The sequence below is a fragment of the Hylobates moloch genome, unplaced genomic scaffold, assembly GCF_009828535.3.
Source record: "Hylobates moloch isolate HMO894 unplaced genomic scaffold, HMol_V3 SCAFFOLD_12, whole genome shotgun sequence".
In the NCBI taxonomy this organism is placed as follows: Eukaryota; Metazoa; Chordata; class Mammalia; order Primates; family Hylobatidae; genus Hylobates; species Hylobates moloch.
The window spans coordinates 37643380-37661120 of record NW_026652287.1 but is presented as its reverse complement, the minus strand read 5'-3'; the positions used below and the strand labels follow the sequence as shown (position 1 = coordinate 37661120).

Sequence of the window (17741 nt, the reverse complement as noted above, 5' to 3'; positions counted from 1 at the left end):
ACTCACATCTGTAATCCTAGCACTTTCGGAGGCTGAGGAGGGAGAATCACTTGAGCCCAGGGGTTCAAGACCAGCCTGGACAACATAGTGAGACCTTTGTCTCTTAAAAAAAAAAACACACATCAGTTGGGACCGGGAGCGGTGGTGTGAGCCTGTAATCCCACAGCTTTGGGAGGCCTAGGAAGGAGGATCAGTTGAAACCAGATGTTTGAGACCAGCCTGGGCAACATGGGGAGGCTCCATTTCTACAAAAAATAAAAATAAAAAATTAGCCAGGTGTGGTTGCACGCTTCTGTGGTCGCAGCTACTCGGGAGGCTGAGGTAGGCGGATCCCTGAGCTTAGGAGTTGGAGGCTGCAGTGAGCCATGACCCTTCCACTGCACTCCAGCCTGGGGGCAACAAAGTGAGACCTTGTCTATTAAAGAAAAAAATCAGTTTGAGCAAAGACCCCAGGCGGCCGGGAAAGGTGTTCGCTTAAGGGCGAAAGCTAAGAACCTGCAACCTTCCCGTCTCTCTCCTACCACCCGCCGCCGTTAGGAATCTTCAGATCCCGCTGTAAACAATAGAGGAAGAAAAAGCCATTTATCCTTTACCAAGATGGCAGCCTCCTGGCAACTCCAGTCACTTTACAAATATGGCTGCCACAGGAAGTACGTCACGGAAGAGGGTGGGAAAACTGCGCGCGCACGCTGCAAAGGCGCTTTTTGGGACGCCAGGGGCCGAATTCTTCCTTTGACAAGATGGCGGCAGGAGGCAGTAGCGTTGGTGGGAAGCGCAGCTCGAAAAGCGATGCCGATTCTGGTTTCCTGGGGCTGCGGCCCACTTCAGTGGACCCAGCGCTGAGGCGGCGGCGGCGAGGCCCAAGAAATAAGAAGCGGGGCTGGCGGCGGCTTGCTCAGGAACCGCTGGGGCTGGAGGTTGACCAGTTCCTGGAAGACGTGCGGCTACAGGAGCGCACGAGCGGGTACGGGGGGCGGGACTTCCGGGAGCTGGGACGGTTCCTGCGTCCAGGTGCAAGGCCAGGCGTGCTTGCGTGGACGGGTCGGGGGCCGGGGGCCGGGGGTCAGGAGTCGCCTGTCCCGGAAACCACCGAGGAAATGGAGAGCATAGGCAGGGGACTCAGCATGGGAAGCTGGAGAGCTTGATACAGTTACCAGATTTAGCAGATAAATATACAGGACGCTCAATTAAATTTGGATTTTAGGTAAACAATGAATAATTTTTAGTGTAAATACGTTCCATGCACTCACTTTAGCTTGCTGCTTCCTAAATATGTGTGTGTGTGTATATATACATATATGTTTTTCAGACGGAGTCTCGCTGTATCGCCCAGGCTGGAGTAGGTGCGATCTCAGCTCACTGCAACCTCCGCCTCCCAGGCTCAAGCGATTCTCCTGCCTCAGCCTCCTGAGTAGCTGGGATTACAGGCGGGCGCCACCACGCCCGGCTATTTTTCTTTTCTTTCCTTTTTTTTTTTTTTTTTTTTTTTTGAGACGGAGTCTCTGTAGTCCAGGCTGGAGTGCAGTTGCACGATCTTGGCTCACTGCAACCTCTGCCTCCTGGGTTCAAATGATTCTCCTGCTTCAGCCTTCCAAGTCGCTGGGATTATAGGCATGCACCACCACGTCCGGCTAATTTTTGTATTTTTAGTAGAGACAGTGTTTTGCCATGTTGGCCAGGCTGGTCTTGAACTCCTGACCTCAGGTGAGCCACCCGCCACAGCCTCCTAAAGTGCTAAGATTACAGGTGTGAGCCACCTCACCCGGCCTAATTTTTGTATTTTTAGTAGAGACAGAGTTTCACCATGTTGGCCAGGCTGGTCTTGAACTCCTGACCTCAGGTGAGCCACCCGCCTGGGCCTCCTAAAGTGCTGGGATTAGAGGCGTGAGACACTGCGCCCGGCAGTCCTTCCTAAGTACTAAGTTCTGTAAACTGCTGGGCGAGGCCTTAGCCTGGAAGAGTCCCGTGGTGGGACTTGACTAAGCGGAAGAGGAAGGCTGGACCTGCCAGGTTAAATCTCTTTCGTCTCCAACATCTCTGGCTGATGTTCTGTATTTCTGTCCCCCAGTGGCTTGTTGTCAGAGGCCCCAAATGAAAAACTCTTCTTCGTGGACACTGGCTCCAAGGAAAAAGGTGAGGAGAGGCTTTTGTGGTGGGGAATGGCCGTTATACGTTGTTAGCCAGCTTACCATAGCCTCTGAGATCTGTGTTAAGGATGTGGCTTGGGAGGCAAATATCTGCGGAAACAGGTCAACCTTAATATAAACAAGGGGACCTCAAATGGGCAGAAAGCAAGCTGGAGAGAAGGCAGATTTTTCTTTTGAGATGTCAGTGATCTCCATGCACAGATAAGCTGCTGGGAGTCTGCCTTGATGAATAGGTTAGAAACACATTAAAGGATCTCTTTTTAGCTTGCAGAAAAGCAAGTCAAGGACCTGTTTAAACAAATCAGTCCTGCCGGTTGCAGTGGGTTGCAGTGAGCCGAGATCGCGCTGCTGAACCCCAGTCTGGGATTACTATTATTTTTTTGAGACAGTTTTGCTCTGTCACCCAGGCTGAAGTGCAGTGGTGCGATCTCAGTTCAAGCCATTCTCCTACCTCAGCCTCCCGAGTAGCTGGGATTACAGGCATGCGCCACCATGCCCGGCTAATTTTATATTTTTAGTAGAGACAGGGTTTCTCTGTGTTGGTCAGGCTGATCTCGAACTCCTGACCTCAGGTGATCCGCCTGCCTCGGCCTCCCAAAGTGCTGGGATTACAGGCATGAGCCACCATGCCTGGTCAAGCCTGGCTAATTTCTGTATTTTTAGTAGAGATGGGGCTTCATCATGTCAGCTAGGCTGGTCTCAAACTCCAGACCTCAGGTGATCCACCTGCCTTGGCCTCCCAAAGTGCTGGGATTATAGGCGTGAGCTGCCTCGCCCGGCCAAGATGAGCTTTAATAGGAACAAAAGGACCTGCCTTAGTGAGCAGGTAACACACTAGTCTTAACTTGCTTGCCTTAAGTTGCCAGAATGCAGGGTGGGGATCTGCTGAAACAAGATGAGGAGTGAGGGAGGGATTGCTCTAATGAGTAATAATGTTTACTTCAATACATAGAAAAACAAACTAAGAACAGATGATTTGCTCTAATGAATGGCCTGGAAGCAAGCGAAGGGGTCTGCTTTAATGAGCAAGAGAGGGAGCTTGTGTGAGATCACTCAAAGGGTCTGTTTTAATGAAAACGAGAGGACCTGGTTCAGTGACCAGATAGAGTGGAAGGAGCTGCCTTGAGGTACAGGAGAGTTCCAATAGGCAGGTGAAAAGTGGTTATTAGAGTCTGGTGCAGTGGCCTACACGGAGGCCAAGGCGGGGCGGGTCTGTCACTTGAGGTCAGGAGTAGGAGACCAGCCTGGGCAGCATGGCGAAACCCTGTCTCTACTAAAAATACAAAAACTAGCTGGACGTCGTGGTACACGCATGTAATCCCAGCTACTGAGAAGCGCTTAAACCCGGGAGGCGGAGGTTGCAATGCGCCAAGATCATACCACTGCACTCCAGCCTGGGCGACAGAGCAAGACTGTGTCTCAAGCTGGGCGTGGTGGCTCACGCCTGTAATCCCAGCACTTTGGGAGGCTGACGCGGGTGGATCGCTTGAGGTCGGGAGTTTGAGACCAGCCTGACCAACATGGAGAAACCCCGTCTTTACTAAAAATACAAAATTAGCCGAGCGTGGTGGTGCATGTCTGTAATCCCAGCTACTCGGGAGGCTGAGGCAGGAGAATTGCTTGAACCTGGGAGGCAGAGGTTGCAGTGAGCCAAGCTGGCACTATTGCACTCCAGCCTGGGCAACAAGACTCTGTCTCAAAAAAAAAAAAAAAAAAGGGGGGGGGTCGTTATTAGAGAAGTCAGTCTTGACCGAAGTGAGTTGATCTGGTGTGTGAGCATAAAGGGTAAGTCATTGACCTGCCTGTAATGAACAGATGGGGAAGTGGTTATCGGCGTGCTTTGGTGAGTGGGAAGCCTCTTTGCGGGGCAGAAGAGAAGCAGTTTATGGGTTCCACTTCAGTAAGAAAACATGGACAAAGATCATAGTGGTTGTAAGCAGTCGCAGGTCAGCTCCTGTGCTTTGTGGGCCTTAAATGATTACATCTTCACAGCAGCCCAGTGAGGGAGGTATCCACATCCTTGTTTTGGGGGCACGGAGGAGCTAAGCCTCTTGTGTGAGGTCCCACAGTCCATGCAAGGGCATAATTCTATTCTAGGGTGTTTTGCTATAGAGTTACTGCTTTTAATTGTTAGGCTTTTGAAGTAAAAACCATAGGTACCTTTGTGGGAGGAAAAAGGCAGTAAAAACCAGAGAACTAGAAGTTATGCTGAGAAGTGGCCGTCCTGGGGCCCAAGTCCAGTTCTGTGGCCCTCCCTGGGCTTCGGTGTCAACTGATCACTTGCTTTCTTTCCTTTTCTTTTTTTTTTTTCCCCGAGACGAGATCTCACTGTGTTGCTCAGGCTTGCCTCAAACTCCTGGGCTCAAGCGATCCTCCCACCTCAGCCTCCCAGAGTGCCGGGATTACAGGCGTGAGCCACCATGCCTGGTCCTCTTCCCTCTTTGTCTGGGAGACCCTGCTATGTGGCTGTGGGCGTCACTCTTCGTGTCCCCAGCATGGGGCCTGCCTCCTGCTGGCCCAGCACTTGGTTGTGGAGGGTCAGGGCTTGGGCACCTTGGGCCCCACCCTTAGGGGCCTCTACTTCCAGGTAGGAGCCTGCGGACCTCCAAGTCTCCTGGGGTGACTTGGGATTCAGGTCTGATGGCTCCCATAGAGGTGAATAGGGTGGGTGGTCTTTGGCAGCGGGTAGGCCTGAGGCCTTGACTTGTTCTCTTTCCCACTCTTAGGGCTGACTAAGAAGAGAACCAAAGTCCAGAAGAAGTCACTGCTTCTCAAGAAACCCCTTCGGGTTGACCTCATCCTCGAGAACACATCCAAAGTCCCTGCCCCCAAAGAGTGAGTGTCCCAGCGTCCCCGGGCCCTTCTTTCCCGCCAGACTCTGGTCCTAAAGGGTTTCCGGGGCTGGGGGGTGGTAGGTGAGGGTCATTTGGAGGGTAGGGCGGGGTCAGGTTTGGACTTCGGAGTGCAGATTGGAGGGAGGGAGTCTGGGTGCCCTGGTGCTGGGCCGAGGCAGGTGAGGAGGGGCCTGGACCCGGCTGGGGGCTTTGGGGTTGGAGAGGAGGGGCTGAGTGGGAGGCGAGTTCAGGAGGCGCATTAGGTGGGTCTTGGGGCATGAGTGGGTGAGAGGGTGGACAGCTGGCCTTCCTCTGAGATGGGGATGTGGAGGAGGAGTGGGATTTTGGGTGATGCTGAGGTTGGTTTTGACATGGTGGTGTGAGGTGCCTGGGGTATGTCCAGGACGGGGCTGTTGCTTCGTTGAGTCTGGGGCTCAGAGGGGAGGCCTAGGCTGGAGACAGACGTGGGGAGAGGAGTTCTCTGAAGGGGGGGGAGCGCCACTGTTTGGAGAGGGGGTGCTGGAGCTGCCTTAAAGGTGGAGGAACCCCGACGGGGAGGAGGCCCGGCTGCTGTTCAGGCTGCCACCTCACCTGCTGCGCTTGTGCCGCCTCTCTCCGACCAGCGTCCTCGCCCACCAGGTCCCCAACGCCAAGAAGCTCAGGCGGAAGGAGCAGCTATGGGAGAAGCTGGCCAAGCAGGGCGAGCTGCCCCGGGAGGTGCGCAGGGCCCAGGCCCGGCTCCTCAACCCTCCCGCAGCCAGGGCCAAGCCCGGGCCCCAGGACACCGTGGAGCGGCCCTTCTACGACCTCTGGGCCTCAGACAGTGAGTGACCCTGCTGTCACCTATGAATGGGGACAGGACTGCCATGTGCAGTCGTGTGTGTGGTGCACCGCACGAGAGTACAGTGTGAAAGGGAGTGCTCTGTGGGTGCTTTGGTGACCTCCCAGAAGAGTCGCGCGTCCTGAAGGGGCAGCCGTTTCCCACTCGTGCTTTTCCTTTCCTGAGTTGTGAGGCTCCTGCCTTCAGCTTTGGTCTCATCCACTTTCTGAACCCGTCCAGGCACAGTTTTATCCTGGTGATCAAGGCCCCTTGGGGTCTAGAATCAGTCCTTCCCTTGCCTAAGCTTCAGGGTCACCTTTTTGAAATGGGGAGGGATTGGGGGGAGACCTTTGGTGCCTCTTCCATTCTGGGACTGTCTCAGCAGCTCCGCTCGCTGTATCCACAGACCCCCTGGACAGGCCGTTGGTTGGCCAGGATGAGTTTTTCCTGGAGCAGACCAAGAAGAAAGGAGTGAAGGTGAGACGTGTGGGAAGGGCGTCCTGGGTGATGGGAGGGTGAGGAGGGCTGGGAGCTGCTCTGTGTTCCTGCAGTAGAGTCTCAGTCTCGGAGCCCTTCCATCCCAGTGGCCGAGAACTCTGTGCTGGAGCCAGGTGGCTGGGATTCCTGTCCCAGCTCCAGTGCTGACTGATCCTGGGAAGGTGGTCTAACCTTTCTGCGACCTGTATCTTCCTCTAAAATGCAGATGAGGGCCGGGCATGGTGGCTCACGCCTGTAATCCCAGCACTTCGGGAGGCCGAGACAGGTGGATCACCTGAGGTCGGGAGTTTGAGACCAGCCTGATCAACGTGGTGAAACCCTGTCTCTACTAAAAATACAAAAAAAATTAGCTGGGCTTGGTGGCACGTGCCTGTAGTCCCACCTACTAGGGAGGCTGAGGCAGGAGAACCGCTTGAACCAGGGAGGTGGAGGTTGCAGTGAGCCGAGATCATGCCACTGCACTCCAGCCTGGGCAACAAGAGCGAAACTCCGTCTCAAAAAAAAAAAATAAAATACAGATGAAATTGTACTTAGATCATGGGCTGGTGGGGAGAATTTAAAGAGGTAGCGCATGAGAAGGTGGAGCCAGTGTTGGCAAGTGGCAGAAGTGTCGCGGGTTTGAGTTTGGATTTGGAGCCTCCTCCTCCTCCTTGAGCTGCTGGACCCCGCGTGTTAGAACCCAGGTGCTCACAATCTCCAGGGCTCAGCCTCGTGGGTAGCAGAGCATAGGCGTCTTTTTTTTCTTTTTCTGAGACGGAGTCTTGCTCTCGAGTCACCTGAATGCCCCTCAAGCTCTTCCCACACCCAACTGCTGGCAAGGCCTGGAGCATCTGCCCCACGACTGTGTCCCGGGTCACCTGCAGCCCCAGCGCACGGCCTTACCCTGCCTCGGCCTTTTCTCCACAGCGGCCACCACGCCTGCACACCAAGCCGTCCCAGGCACCCGCAGTGGAGGTGGCGCCTGCCGGAGCTTCCTACAACCCGTCCTTTGAAGACCACCAGGTACACCGCCCCGTCCAGGCCCCCCTCCTCAGCGGGCTCTGCCTCTCAGTCAGGCCTTCACGAGCGTCCTCCCTGTGCTGGGTGGTGCTGGGATCTCCAGTGACCCAGACAGCCCTGGGCCTGTCCTCACGGGGCTCACGGTCCAGTGCAAGACACCTGTTCCCAGACAGTGATGGGCAGAGTGGTTGGGGCTGGGAGCCCAGAGTGGGAGCCTGGCCCAGCCTGGGGGGTCAGGAAGGGCTCCCAGGAGGAGGGGACGCCTGGGCCGAGGCAGAGGCTGAGGGAGGGGTTTGCAATGGGAGGAGGGGAGTGGGTTTTCCAGGTGGCGGGAATAGCGCTGCAAAGGCACAGAGGTGAGTGAGACCGTGGCGTCTTCCAGGAAGCCTGTGGGACAGAGATGCAAAAGGCTGTGGTGACACGGTGGCACACTGGCAGCCAAGTGACAGTTATTCACGGGCGAGGCTACCTCAGCGATGGGAAAGTCTGGCTGGAGCCACTGTGCATTTAGCGGGCATCTGTTGGGCACAGATGCTGTGGACAAAGGGGACAAAAACCCCTCCCTTGGCCGGGTGCAGTGCCTCACACCTGTAATCCCAGCACTTTGGGAGGCTGAGGCAGGCAGATCATTTGAGGTCAGCAGTTGGAGACCAGCCTGACCAACATGGTGAAACCCTGTCTCTACTAAATACAGAAAATTAGCAGGGCGTGGCAGTGAGCGCCTGTGGTCCCAACTGGTTGGGAGGCTGAGGTGGGAGCATTGCTTAAGCCCAGGAGGTCCAGGCTGCAGTGAGCTATGATCGCACCGCGGCACTCCAGCCTGTGTAATAGAGCGAGACTCTCAAAAAACAAGCACAACCCTCCCTCGAGGAACACCCCTTCTCATGGGATCATGTGACTGGAGAGACGCTGAGCTGTTCGCAGTAAATGCAGGATGCTTGCCCTAATCGTGTTCAGCATTCATAAGAAGGAGACAGCTAGCCAGGAACAGAGGCAGCTTCCTCATCTGGTAGAGAAAAGTGTCTGCGGAAAAAAGCAGCAGTGTGCTCACGATTGAAAGCATGAGGGTGCCGCTCACTGCCATCTGTTCCTGGACCAGATGTGGGAGGGGGCGTGGAGATCAGACATTCGCTTTTAGATTTGTACAGAACTACTTCGTAGAGATAAAATTCACTTACCATACAGTCAACCTAGAGTATGTGATTGATTCAGTGGCTTTTAGTGACCATCGTGTAACCATCCCCGCAGTCAATTTTAGAACATTTTCACTGTCCATAAAGGAAACCTCACATGTCAGCCATCACCTCCCAATTCCCTATCTCGTGTGGTCTTAGGCAGACGCCAGGCTTCCTGTCTCAGGGACTTACCCACCCCGACCAGTTCACATAAATGAAACTGTGGGCCGGGTGTGGTGGCTCACACCTGTAATCCCAGCACTTTGGGATGCTGAGGTGGGTGGACCACTTGAGGTGAGGAGTTTGAGACCAGCCTGACCAACATGGAGAAACCCCCTCTCTACTAAAAATACAAAATTAGCCGGGCGTGGTGGTGTATGCCTGTAATCGCAGCTACTTGGGAGGCTGAGGCAGGAGAATCGCTTGAACCCAGGAGGCCGAGGTTGTGGTGAGCTGAGATCGCGCCATTGCACTCCAGCCTGGGCAACAAGAGTGAAACTCTGTCTCAAAAATAAATAAATAAATAAATAAAAACTATGAAGCATACAGGCCAGACCGCCTTCACAGATGCGCAAAGCAGGTGTGAGGGCGAAGGTTTGAGGTGCCCTCTGGCTCTGTGCAGGGTGGGTGTGCTAGTAGATGGGGCGTGGGGAGGAAAGCCTGGGCCAGGGCGGGATTGTGGGCACTGGGTGAGGGACAGATGGGAGGTAAGAGGGTCGAGTCTCAGTGTCCCAGGAGAGGTTCAGGGACCGGCCCTCACTCCCGCCCCTCACAGACCCTGCTCTCAGCGGCCCACGAGGTGGAGTTGCAGCGGCAGAAGGAGGCGGAGAAGCTGGAGCGGCAGCTGGCCCTGCCTGCCACAGAGCAGGCCGCCACCCAGGTGAGCCCTGCACCTGCCCACTCCCTCCCCTCCCCGGGCCTCCTCCCCACCCCTGACACTGCATCCCGCCTCCCCAGGAGTCCACATTCCAGGAGCTGTGCGAGGGTCTGCTGGAGGAGTCGGATGGTGAGGGGGAGCCAGGCCAGGGCAAGGGGCCAGAGGCTGGGGATGCCGAGGTCGGTCCCATGCCCGCCCGCCTGGCCGCCACAGAGAAGAAGACGGAGCAGCAGCGGCGGCGGGAGAAGGCTGCGCGCAGGCTGGTGAGCGCCTGGGCTGGCGGGGCCTGCCTCTGATGCCTCGCCCCCTTCCTTCCTTCCTCCCACCCACGAGTTGCCCTGGGTGCTGCGGGCAGCCTGCCCACCCCAAGCCCCGCGTGTGGCGCTTTGGGATCCTCACAGCTGAGACTCATTTCCCAGCCTCTTCCAGGCAGGGCTCTGGGCTGGGGTGGGACAGGGTCCCTGGCGCTTCTGTTTGAGGGGCGGGGTGGGGGGAGGTTTCTGTACCACAGACCAGGGGAGATGGATGACAAAGGGTGCTTCAGCAAACAGCTGCTAGGAAGGCACTGGAGCGGCGGCTGATGTGATGGGGACGGGGTCAGGAAGGGCCTCCGGGGACAGGCAGATTTGTGCAGGGAGAGTTGCCTGTGTAGAGAGAAGGCCTCCCTGGGTGGGCAGCACTTGCCTGGGCCCTGACCCCTGTCCTGTCTCCACAGCGGGTGCAGCAGGCCGCGTTGCGGGCCGCCCAGCTCCGGCACCAGGAGCTGTTCCGGCTGCGCGGGATCAAGGCCCAGGTGGCTCTGAGGCTGGCGGAGCTGGCGCGGCGGCGGAGGCAGCGGCAGGCGCGGCGGGAGGCCGAGGCTGACAAGCCCCGAAGGCTGGGGCGGCTCAAGTGAGAACCAGACTGGGGGTTCTGGGAGAGGCTGGGGAGGGGGTCAGGTCCCAGGTCCTGACACCTTCCTGCCTTTGTTCAGGAACTGCCCACCCCCTGCACCGGGAGACCACCTCTTCACCCGTAAAACCCCACATTCTCAGAGGCCCCTTCTCCAGCAGGGGGCTTTGGACTGGGCCCTGTGGGGGTGATATTTCTGAACACCCGCGCTGTTCTGCAGGTACCAGGCACCCGACATTGACGTGCAGCTGAGCTCAGAGCTGACAGACTCGCTCAGGACCCTGAAGGTGCTCATTGTGTGCTGCCGCGGAGCCCCGTGCCCAGTGATGACACCATCCTTGCTCCCCGTGCCCCCAGGGGCTATGGGCGACACCATGGCTACCCCTGGGCTGGGCCAGTGGGGCCAATGCTCAGGGGCTGAGGGCACGGGGTACTGGGATGGGATCCCAGGGTGAGGGGCCAGGCTAGGGTTTGAGTCTGGGACCCTAAGAAGGCCTTTCCTTCCAACTGGTCCCTGTTGCAGTCCCGGTCACCTTGAGGACTATAGGGACCTTTCTGAAGCTCAGAACCAACCCTGTCCCTCCCCTGCTCAGGACCTGCTGTGGCTTCCCAGTGCCCCTGAGGAAGCCCAGCTCCTCTGTTAGCCACACACTGGGCCGGCCCAGCCGTGGGGCTCCAGCCAGCTGTGCTGTGGGTGGACTGCGCCTTCTTCCTCTGACCTGGCCTTTGCGCATGCTGTCCCCTTTTCTGTGTCGTCACCAGCCCCCTTCCCGTGACTCCTCTAAGCCCAGCTTAGAAATGGCCGTGGGTTGGTGGCTGTCACCCCAACGCTGAGCCCCAGCAGCTGAGGGCCAGGCTGAGTCCCTGGTGCCCACAGGCTGCCCTGGGGAGACTGCGTGGGGCTGAGCCCTGCCAGGACCCCGGGGAGAGGTCCAGGCCCCTGGGCTTCTGCCAGGCCCTGCTGAGACCTCCCTCTGTGTCCCGCAGCCCGAGGGCAACATCCTTCGAGACCGGTTCAAGAGCTTCCAGAGGAGGAATATGATCGAGCCTCGAGAGAGAGCCAAGTAAGGGGCGGCCGGGGCTGCTGTTGGGGGGAGGGCATCTGGGATTGGCCCCGGGCACTGATTGCTGCATCGTCCCTGCTGCAGGTTCAAACGCAAGTACAAGGTGAAGCTGGTGGAGAAGCGGGCGTTCCGCGAGATCCAGTGAGTCCACCCGGCTTCGGCGCAAGGAAGGGAGCCCTTCTCCCACCGAGTCCCAGGGCCCCTCCCAGAGTGTGGCCAGTGGCTGAGCCACACCCCCTTGGCCATGCCCAGAAGAGGCCCTGACACCAGAGTGGGGTTGGGAGGGTCCCCAAAGGGAAACTGAAAGGCAGGGGGTGTCAGGTCGGCAGGGGGTATGGGGCACCCTCTCACCCACCCTCAGCCCCTCTCCTCTGTCCCCAGGTTGTAGCTGCCATCAGATGCCGGAGCCTCGCCCTTCAATAAAAAGTCCCTTCTAGCTAATCAGTGGGCTCCGCGTGTGGCTTGTGTGCCTTCTGCGGGCGGCTGCTCCCAGGTGCAGACTCTGCGTGTCCCCCCGTGGTGCACAAGCATGTAGGTGCCAGAACTCACTGCCAGAGCCTGGTGAGGGCCTAGGGTGTGTCTGAAGGGGTCGTCAGCCGACTGGATCGTGGTCTGTCCAATAGCTGTGAAGTTGGCAGCCCTTCCAAGCCTGGGCAGATCCTAAAAAGCCAACAGGCAGAGGGCGCAGGGCTTATGGCCTGGCCGGAGGTGGGAGGTGAAGCAGAGGGTGCAGGGCTTATGGCCTGGCCGGAGGTGGGAGGTGAAGCAGAGGTGAGGAGGAGGTTCCCCCACTGGATTCCGACTTGGAGAATAGCCCAGTTCCTTCTGCTGCGGGTGACATAGCAGCTGTCGCCACACTGATAGAAGGAGTGGCAGCAGCTGACCTCTGCCAATAGAACACCTGTTATCGGCTTTAAGCAGGTGGAATCACTCATTGAACTCACAGTGGCCCAACCAATGAGGGCTGTACTTATTCCCATTTTAAAGGTGAGGAAACGGGGCTGGGCACAGTGGCTCGCTCCTGTAGTCCCATCACTTTGGGAGGCTGCAGCGGGCAGAAGACTTGAGCCCAGGAGTTTGAGGCCAGCCTGGGCAACACAGCCAGACCCTATCTCTACCAAAAATTAGCCGGGTGTGGTGGGATGCAGCTATGGTCGCAGCTACTGGGGAGGCTGAGGTGGGAGGATCACCTGAGCCTGGGAGGTAGAGGCTGCAGTGAGCTGTGATCACGCCATTGCACTGCAGCCTGGGTGACAGAGGGAGACCTGTATCAAAAACTTAAGTAACAAAGGTGAGGAAACTGAGGCACATAAAATGATGTAATTTTCCTCCCTTCTATGCCTATTTTGAAAACGTTTTTAAAATCTTTACAAGAAATGAAGAACTTATTCTCACTGTAAATCATTGTCAAAACGTTGACCTTTGCCCTTCAGTCACATTCACGCCCCTCTTCTGGAGCTGCCTGTCAAGCAGTTACTGCAGTGTGGTGTGAGTGATTATGCTCCCTATGTGATTCTATTAAATTACATAATCGATTAGCCGGGCATGGTGGTGTGCACCTGTAGTCCCAGCTCCTGGGGAGGCTGAGGTAGGAGAATCACATGAGCCCGGGAGGTGGAGGCTACAGTGAGCCGAGATTGCGCCACTGTATTCTATCCTGGATGACAGAGGACCCTGTCTCAACCCCCCCACCCCCCAAAAAACTAACGTAAATTTCACACATGTACTTGTGAGGATAGAATTGTTTTTTTTCGGGGTCTTAGGATCACACTGTGTGTGATTCTGCAGCTTGCTGTCAGTGCATTTTGGAGGTAATTCTGTGTCTGTACAGAGCTGCTTCCTTCTGTTTTGTGGCTGTGTGGAATCCCATTACGTGGGTGTGCCTTGTGTTTCTTAACCAGGCCAGTGTGGCTCCTCCTAAGGAAACTGAAACAATGTCTTTGTCCACGTGCCTTTTTACTTGCCCTGTAGTTAAGTACTTGGAAGTGAATCTTGGCTGAAGGATACATGTATCTGTAACAGGTCATTTGATAGGTTCAACCCAGTTGCTCTCCAAACGGGCTGTGCTGATTTGTACTCTCTGGTAGCATAGGAGGAGCCTGCCTGTTTCCGTGTAGCTTTGCTACAGTGCGATCCCACTATTTTTATTTGATTGCGTCTGGTTGCCAGTGAGGTTGGACATTTTTTTTTTTTTTTTTTTTGAGGTAGGGTTCCCCAGGTGGGAGTGCAATGGTGCAATCCCAGCTTCTTGGCTCACTGCAGCCTTGACCTCCTGGGCTCAAGTGATCATCCCACCTCAGCCCCCTCAAGTAGCTGGGACTACGGGCACATGCCACCATGCCTGGCTACTTTTATATTTTTATTAAAGACGGGGATTCGCCATGCTGCCCAGGCTGGCCTCAAACTCCTGACCTCAAGCGATCCACCCACCTTGGCTTCCCAAAGTGCTGGGACTACAGGCATGAGCCACTGTGCCTGTCTTAAACATCTCCTTATATGATTACTGACCATTCATTCCTATTCCTCTTCTGTGTTGGTACAAACCTTTTGACCATTTTCCTCCTGTGCTGTTTGTCATTTTCTTGTTTATTTGTAGTAGCTATTTATTGTGGATCCACAGTCTGTCATACATGTCGCAAACATTTCCCCTAGGCTGCGTTTGACTTTTGACTTTGTATGTGGTGTCTTTTGTCAGGAAGAAGGGTTCAGTGTTAGGTTTTCTGCTGGTCTTTCTCCGTTTTATACTATGGCTTTTAGGAAGGCTTCTCTAGGACAAAATGTTTATAAAAATAGAGCAGGCAGTTTATAAAAGAAATGAGTGAGGTCAGGCATGATGGCTCATGCCTGTAATTCCAGCACTTTGGGAGGCTGAGGCGGTGGATCACGTGAGGTCAGGAGTTCAAGACCAGCCTGAGCAACATGGAGAAACCCCGTCTCTACTAAAAGTACTAAAAAATTAGCCGGGTGTGGTGGCGTGTGCTGGTAGTCCCAGCTACTTGGGAGGCTGAGGCAGGAGAATTGTTTGAACCCGGGAGGCGGAGGTTGCAGTGAGCCGAGATCGTGCCACTGTACTCCAGCCTGGGCGACAGAGTGAGACTCCATCTCAAAAAATAATTACATAAATAAATAAAATAGAAGGGAGAGACTTACCTCAGAACTTCCTACCTCCCCACCACATGCCATAGAACAAGGCTTTAAGGAGCTATTTCTGCTCTTCTTCCCCCTCCCATATTAAATAAAAAGGGGTGTTCTGCAGGTAGGAAGACAGCTGTGTTGTGTGTGGGGGGGTGGCGGCAGGGGGTGGATGTGTGGATGATAGAGCAGTAGGGAGAGGTAAAAATGGGCGTAGTGGCTCATGCCTGTAATCCCAGCACTTTGGGAGGTGTAGGTGGATGGATCACCTGCGGTCAGGAGTTCGAGACCAGCCTGGCCAACATGGCGAAACTCCATCTCTACTAAAAAATACAAAAATTAGCTGGGCGTGGTGGCACGCGCCTATAGTGCCAGCTACTTGGGAGGCTGAGGCAGGATAATCACTTGAACCTGGGAGGCGGAGGTTGCAGTGAGCTGAGATCGCGCCACTGCACTCCGGCCTGGGCAACAAGAGTGAAACTCCATCTCAGGAAAAAAAAAAAACAAAAAAACAAAAAAAACGCCATCTGCCAAGGAGGCCAGCCTCTGACCCCGTGACTCTGCTCAGGGGTGACTGAAGGAAACTGCTGGAAATGGGGAGGAAGCTCTTAATGCCTGGAGACGGCGATTGGGGCGTCGGGCACATTCCTGGATACCCAGGGGTGAGGGTGGTCACAGCCACTCAAGGACAAACTCTGTGGCTTGGACACTTAGTGTCCTCAGGAAGTCCTTGGTATTTAATTGCCTGGAAAAATGCATCTGTTCCCGTGTGCAAAATGGGGGATCCACAGCAAAGGTGTTTGTGTGTATCTGCACGGAAATGGCATTTCACATCCGAATTTTGTGTCAAAAGCCTAAAAGTATAGAACTCAGTTGGGCGCAGTGGCTCATGTCTGTAATCTCGTCACTTTGGGAGGCCCAGGCAGGATGATTGCTTGAGGCCAGGAATTGGAGATCACCTTGGGCAACAGAGCGATACTCCCTCTCTAGAAAAACACTTTTTAGGCCGGTGCGGTGGCACTTGTAGTCCTAGCACTTTGGGAGGTTGAGGTGGGCGGATTGCTTGAGCCCAAGACCAGCCTGGGCAACATGGCAAAATCCCGTTGGTTTCTATAAAAGATGGAAAAAATTAGCCAGGCATGGTGGTGCATGCCTGTAGTCCCAGCTACTCAGGAGGCTGAGGTGGGGATGATCACCTGAGCTTTGGTAGTTGAGGTTGCAGGGAGCCAAAATCTGCATTTCAGCCTGGGTGACAGTGAGACCCTGTCTCAAAAAAAAAAAAAAGTTTTAAATTATTTAGTCATGGTGTTGTGCTCCTGTAGTCTTTGCTACTCACAAGGCTGAGGCTGGAGCGCAGGAGGTGGAGGCTGCAGTGTAGTATAATGATGCCACTGTGCTCCAGCCTCAGTGACAGCAAGACTGAAACATAAAATACAGAACTCTGGCTAACAGTTTGCAAGCTGAATTTCGCTAATGTCTGCAGTTTCCTTTGAAAAATGTAAAACAGGCCGGGCACGGTGGCTCACGCCTATAATCCCAGCACTTTGGGAGGCAGGCGAATCACCTGAGGTCAAGAGTTTGAGACCAGCCTGGCCAACATGGTGAAACCCCATCTCTACTAAAAATAGCAAAAGTTAGCTGGGCATAGTGGCAGGGCATCTGTAATCCCGGCTACTTGGGAGGCTGAGGCAGGAGAATTACTTGAACCCCAGAGATGGAGGTTGCAGTGAGCTGAGATCATGCCATTGTACTCCAGCCTGGGCAACAAGAGTGAAACTGTCTCAAAAAAAGAAAAAGAAAAAAAAACACAAAAATGTAAAACAAGGTGGATTAATGAACAGATGCCCCATAAAACAAAAGCACTGAAATGTTAAGGGTAGAATCTAGGTGGTGGGATAGTATGCACAGAAAAATTCCCTTGACTTTGACTGAAAGTGTCCTAATAGGAAAATGGCACATTGGGGTTTCGGGGCCATGTAATGGCACAGGTTTCCATCATGTCCCTGCATCTGCTTTTGAGTCTGTAACTTGGTGTTATTTTTCCTAAAGTGGGTCCTCCAGATTATAAAAGCCTCAGGCATCAGCCAGGTGCGGTGACTCACACCTGTAATCCCAGCATTTTGGGAGGCTGAGGTGGGCAGATCACCTGAGGTCAGGAGTTCGAGACCAGCCTGAACAACATGGTGAAACCCCATCTCTACTAAAAACAAAAATTACCCAGGCGTGGTGGCAGGTACCTGTAATCCCAGCTACTCAGGAGGCTGAGGCAGGAGAATGGCTTGAACCCAGGAGGCGGAGATTGCAGTGAGCCGAGATCATGCCATTGCACTCCAGCCTGGGCAACAGAGTGACACTCCATCTCAAAAAAAAAAAAAAGAAAAGCTTGTGGCATGGGTATGACTTTGCTTTTTAAAAGGATGGAGACCAGACGAATGTAGTGGCTTGCTCCTGTCATCCCAGCCCTTCAGGAGGCTGAGATGGGAGGATTGCTTGAGGCCAGGAGTGAGACCAGCCCGGGCAACATAGCAAGACCCCATCTCTAAAAGAAAAAAAAAATTAGCTGGGCATAATGGCATGTGCCCGTAGTCTCAGCTACTCAGGAGGCTGAGGTGGGAAGATCTCTTGAGCCCAGGAGTTTGCAGCTGCAGTAAAGTATGATCGTGCCACTGCACTCTAGCCTGGGCGACAGAGTTGAGACCCTGTCTCTTTTTTTTCCTTTTTGAGTCTCCCTCTGTCACCCAGGCTGGAGTGCAATGATGCGATCCCGGCTCACTGTAATCTCTGCCACCCTGTCTCTTTAAAAAAAACAAACAAAAAACATGGAGACCATCTGTAGGCAGCAGTATGAGGTTGTGAAGAGCATGGTGGAGTCCGTGTCCTGATTTCAGACCCGCTGTGTTATATACTGGCTGTGTGATGTGCAGGTTACTCAACCTCTCTGTGCCTCAGTGTCATGTCTGTGAAACTGACATAACGTTAGTGCTTATCTTGCTGTGGGTTATTACAAGGATGAGTGAGTCTGCACGTGAAAGCGATCGGAACAGGCCCTGGCACAGGGGAAGCTCTAGGTGAGCATTTGCTGTTATAACAATGTTAGGGTGGGGGAAGATGATTTTGAAAAGATGCAGAAACTTGCAGTTTGTGCCAGAGGCTCCTCCCAAATGCTCTGACCCTTTGACGCAGTGATTGCACGCTTGGGAACGTGGCCTACAGAAACAGCCGGAAGTTGGGGAAGAGCATTTTGCACAGGCCGGTCCTTGAGAACGTTCTGCAGAATGGGAGGAAACGTGGTCATGGACACGGG

At 54.6% G+C, this 17741-nt stretch overlaps 1 protein-coding gene and 1 non-coding gene across 2 annotated transcripts; both read left to right on the top strand.

Moving 5' to 3' along the window:
* Nucleotides 1–680: 680 nt before the first annotated feature.
* Nucleotides 681–11746, top strand: NOP53 (NOP53 ribosome biogenesis factor). The gene is made up of 13 exons (XM_032169320.2): nt 681–964; nt 2069–2133; nt 4874–4982; nt 5605–5804; nt 6208–6278; nt 7206–7301; nt 9249–9353; nt 9431–9613; nt 10066–10241; nt 10462–10528; nt 11229–11305; nt 11390–11446; nt 11687–11746. Exons 1-13 carry the CDS (start codon nt 741–743, stop codon nt 11691–11693), a joined length of 1437 nt encoding a protein of 478 aa, XP_032025211.1. The 5' UTR covers nt 681–740; the 3' UTR covers nt 11694–11746.
* On the top strand, nt 10559–10667 carry LOC116479798 (small nucleolar RNA SNORD23). Its single transcript, XR_004251103.1, has one exon. It is a non-coding gene; the product is annotated as a small nucleolar RNA SNORD23 (small nucleolar RNA).
* Nucleotides 11747–17741: the final 5995 nt, after the last annotated feature.

Excerpts from the sequence above, each read along its gene's own strand:
- NOP53 (XM_032169320.2), top strand. The coding sequence starts at position 741 with ATGGCGGCAGGAGGCAGTAGCGTTGGTGGGAAGCGCAGCTCGAAAAGC. Across the intron at positions 5,805-6,207 it reads CGACCTCTGGGCCTCAGACA|ACCCCCTGGACAGGCCGTTG; the intron begins GTGAGTGACCCT and ends CTGTATCCACAG. Across the intron at positions 10,529-11,228 it reads ACTCGCTCAGGACCCTGAAG|CCCGAGGGCAACATCCTTCG; the intron begins GTGCTCATTGTG and ends TGTGTCCCGCAG.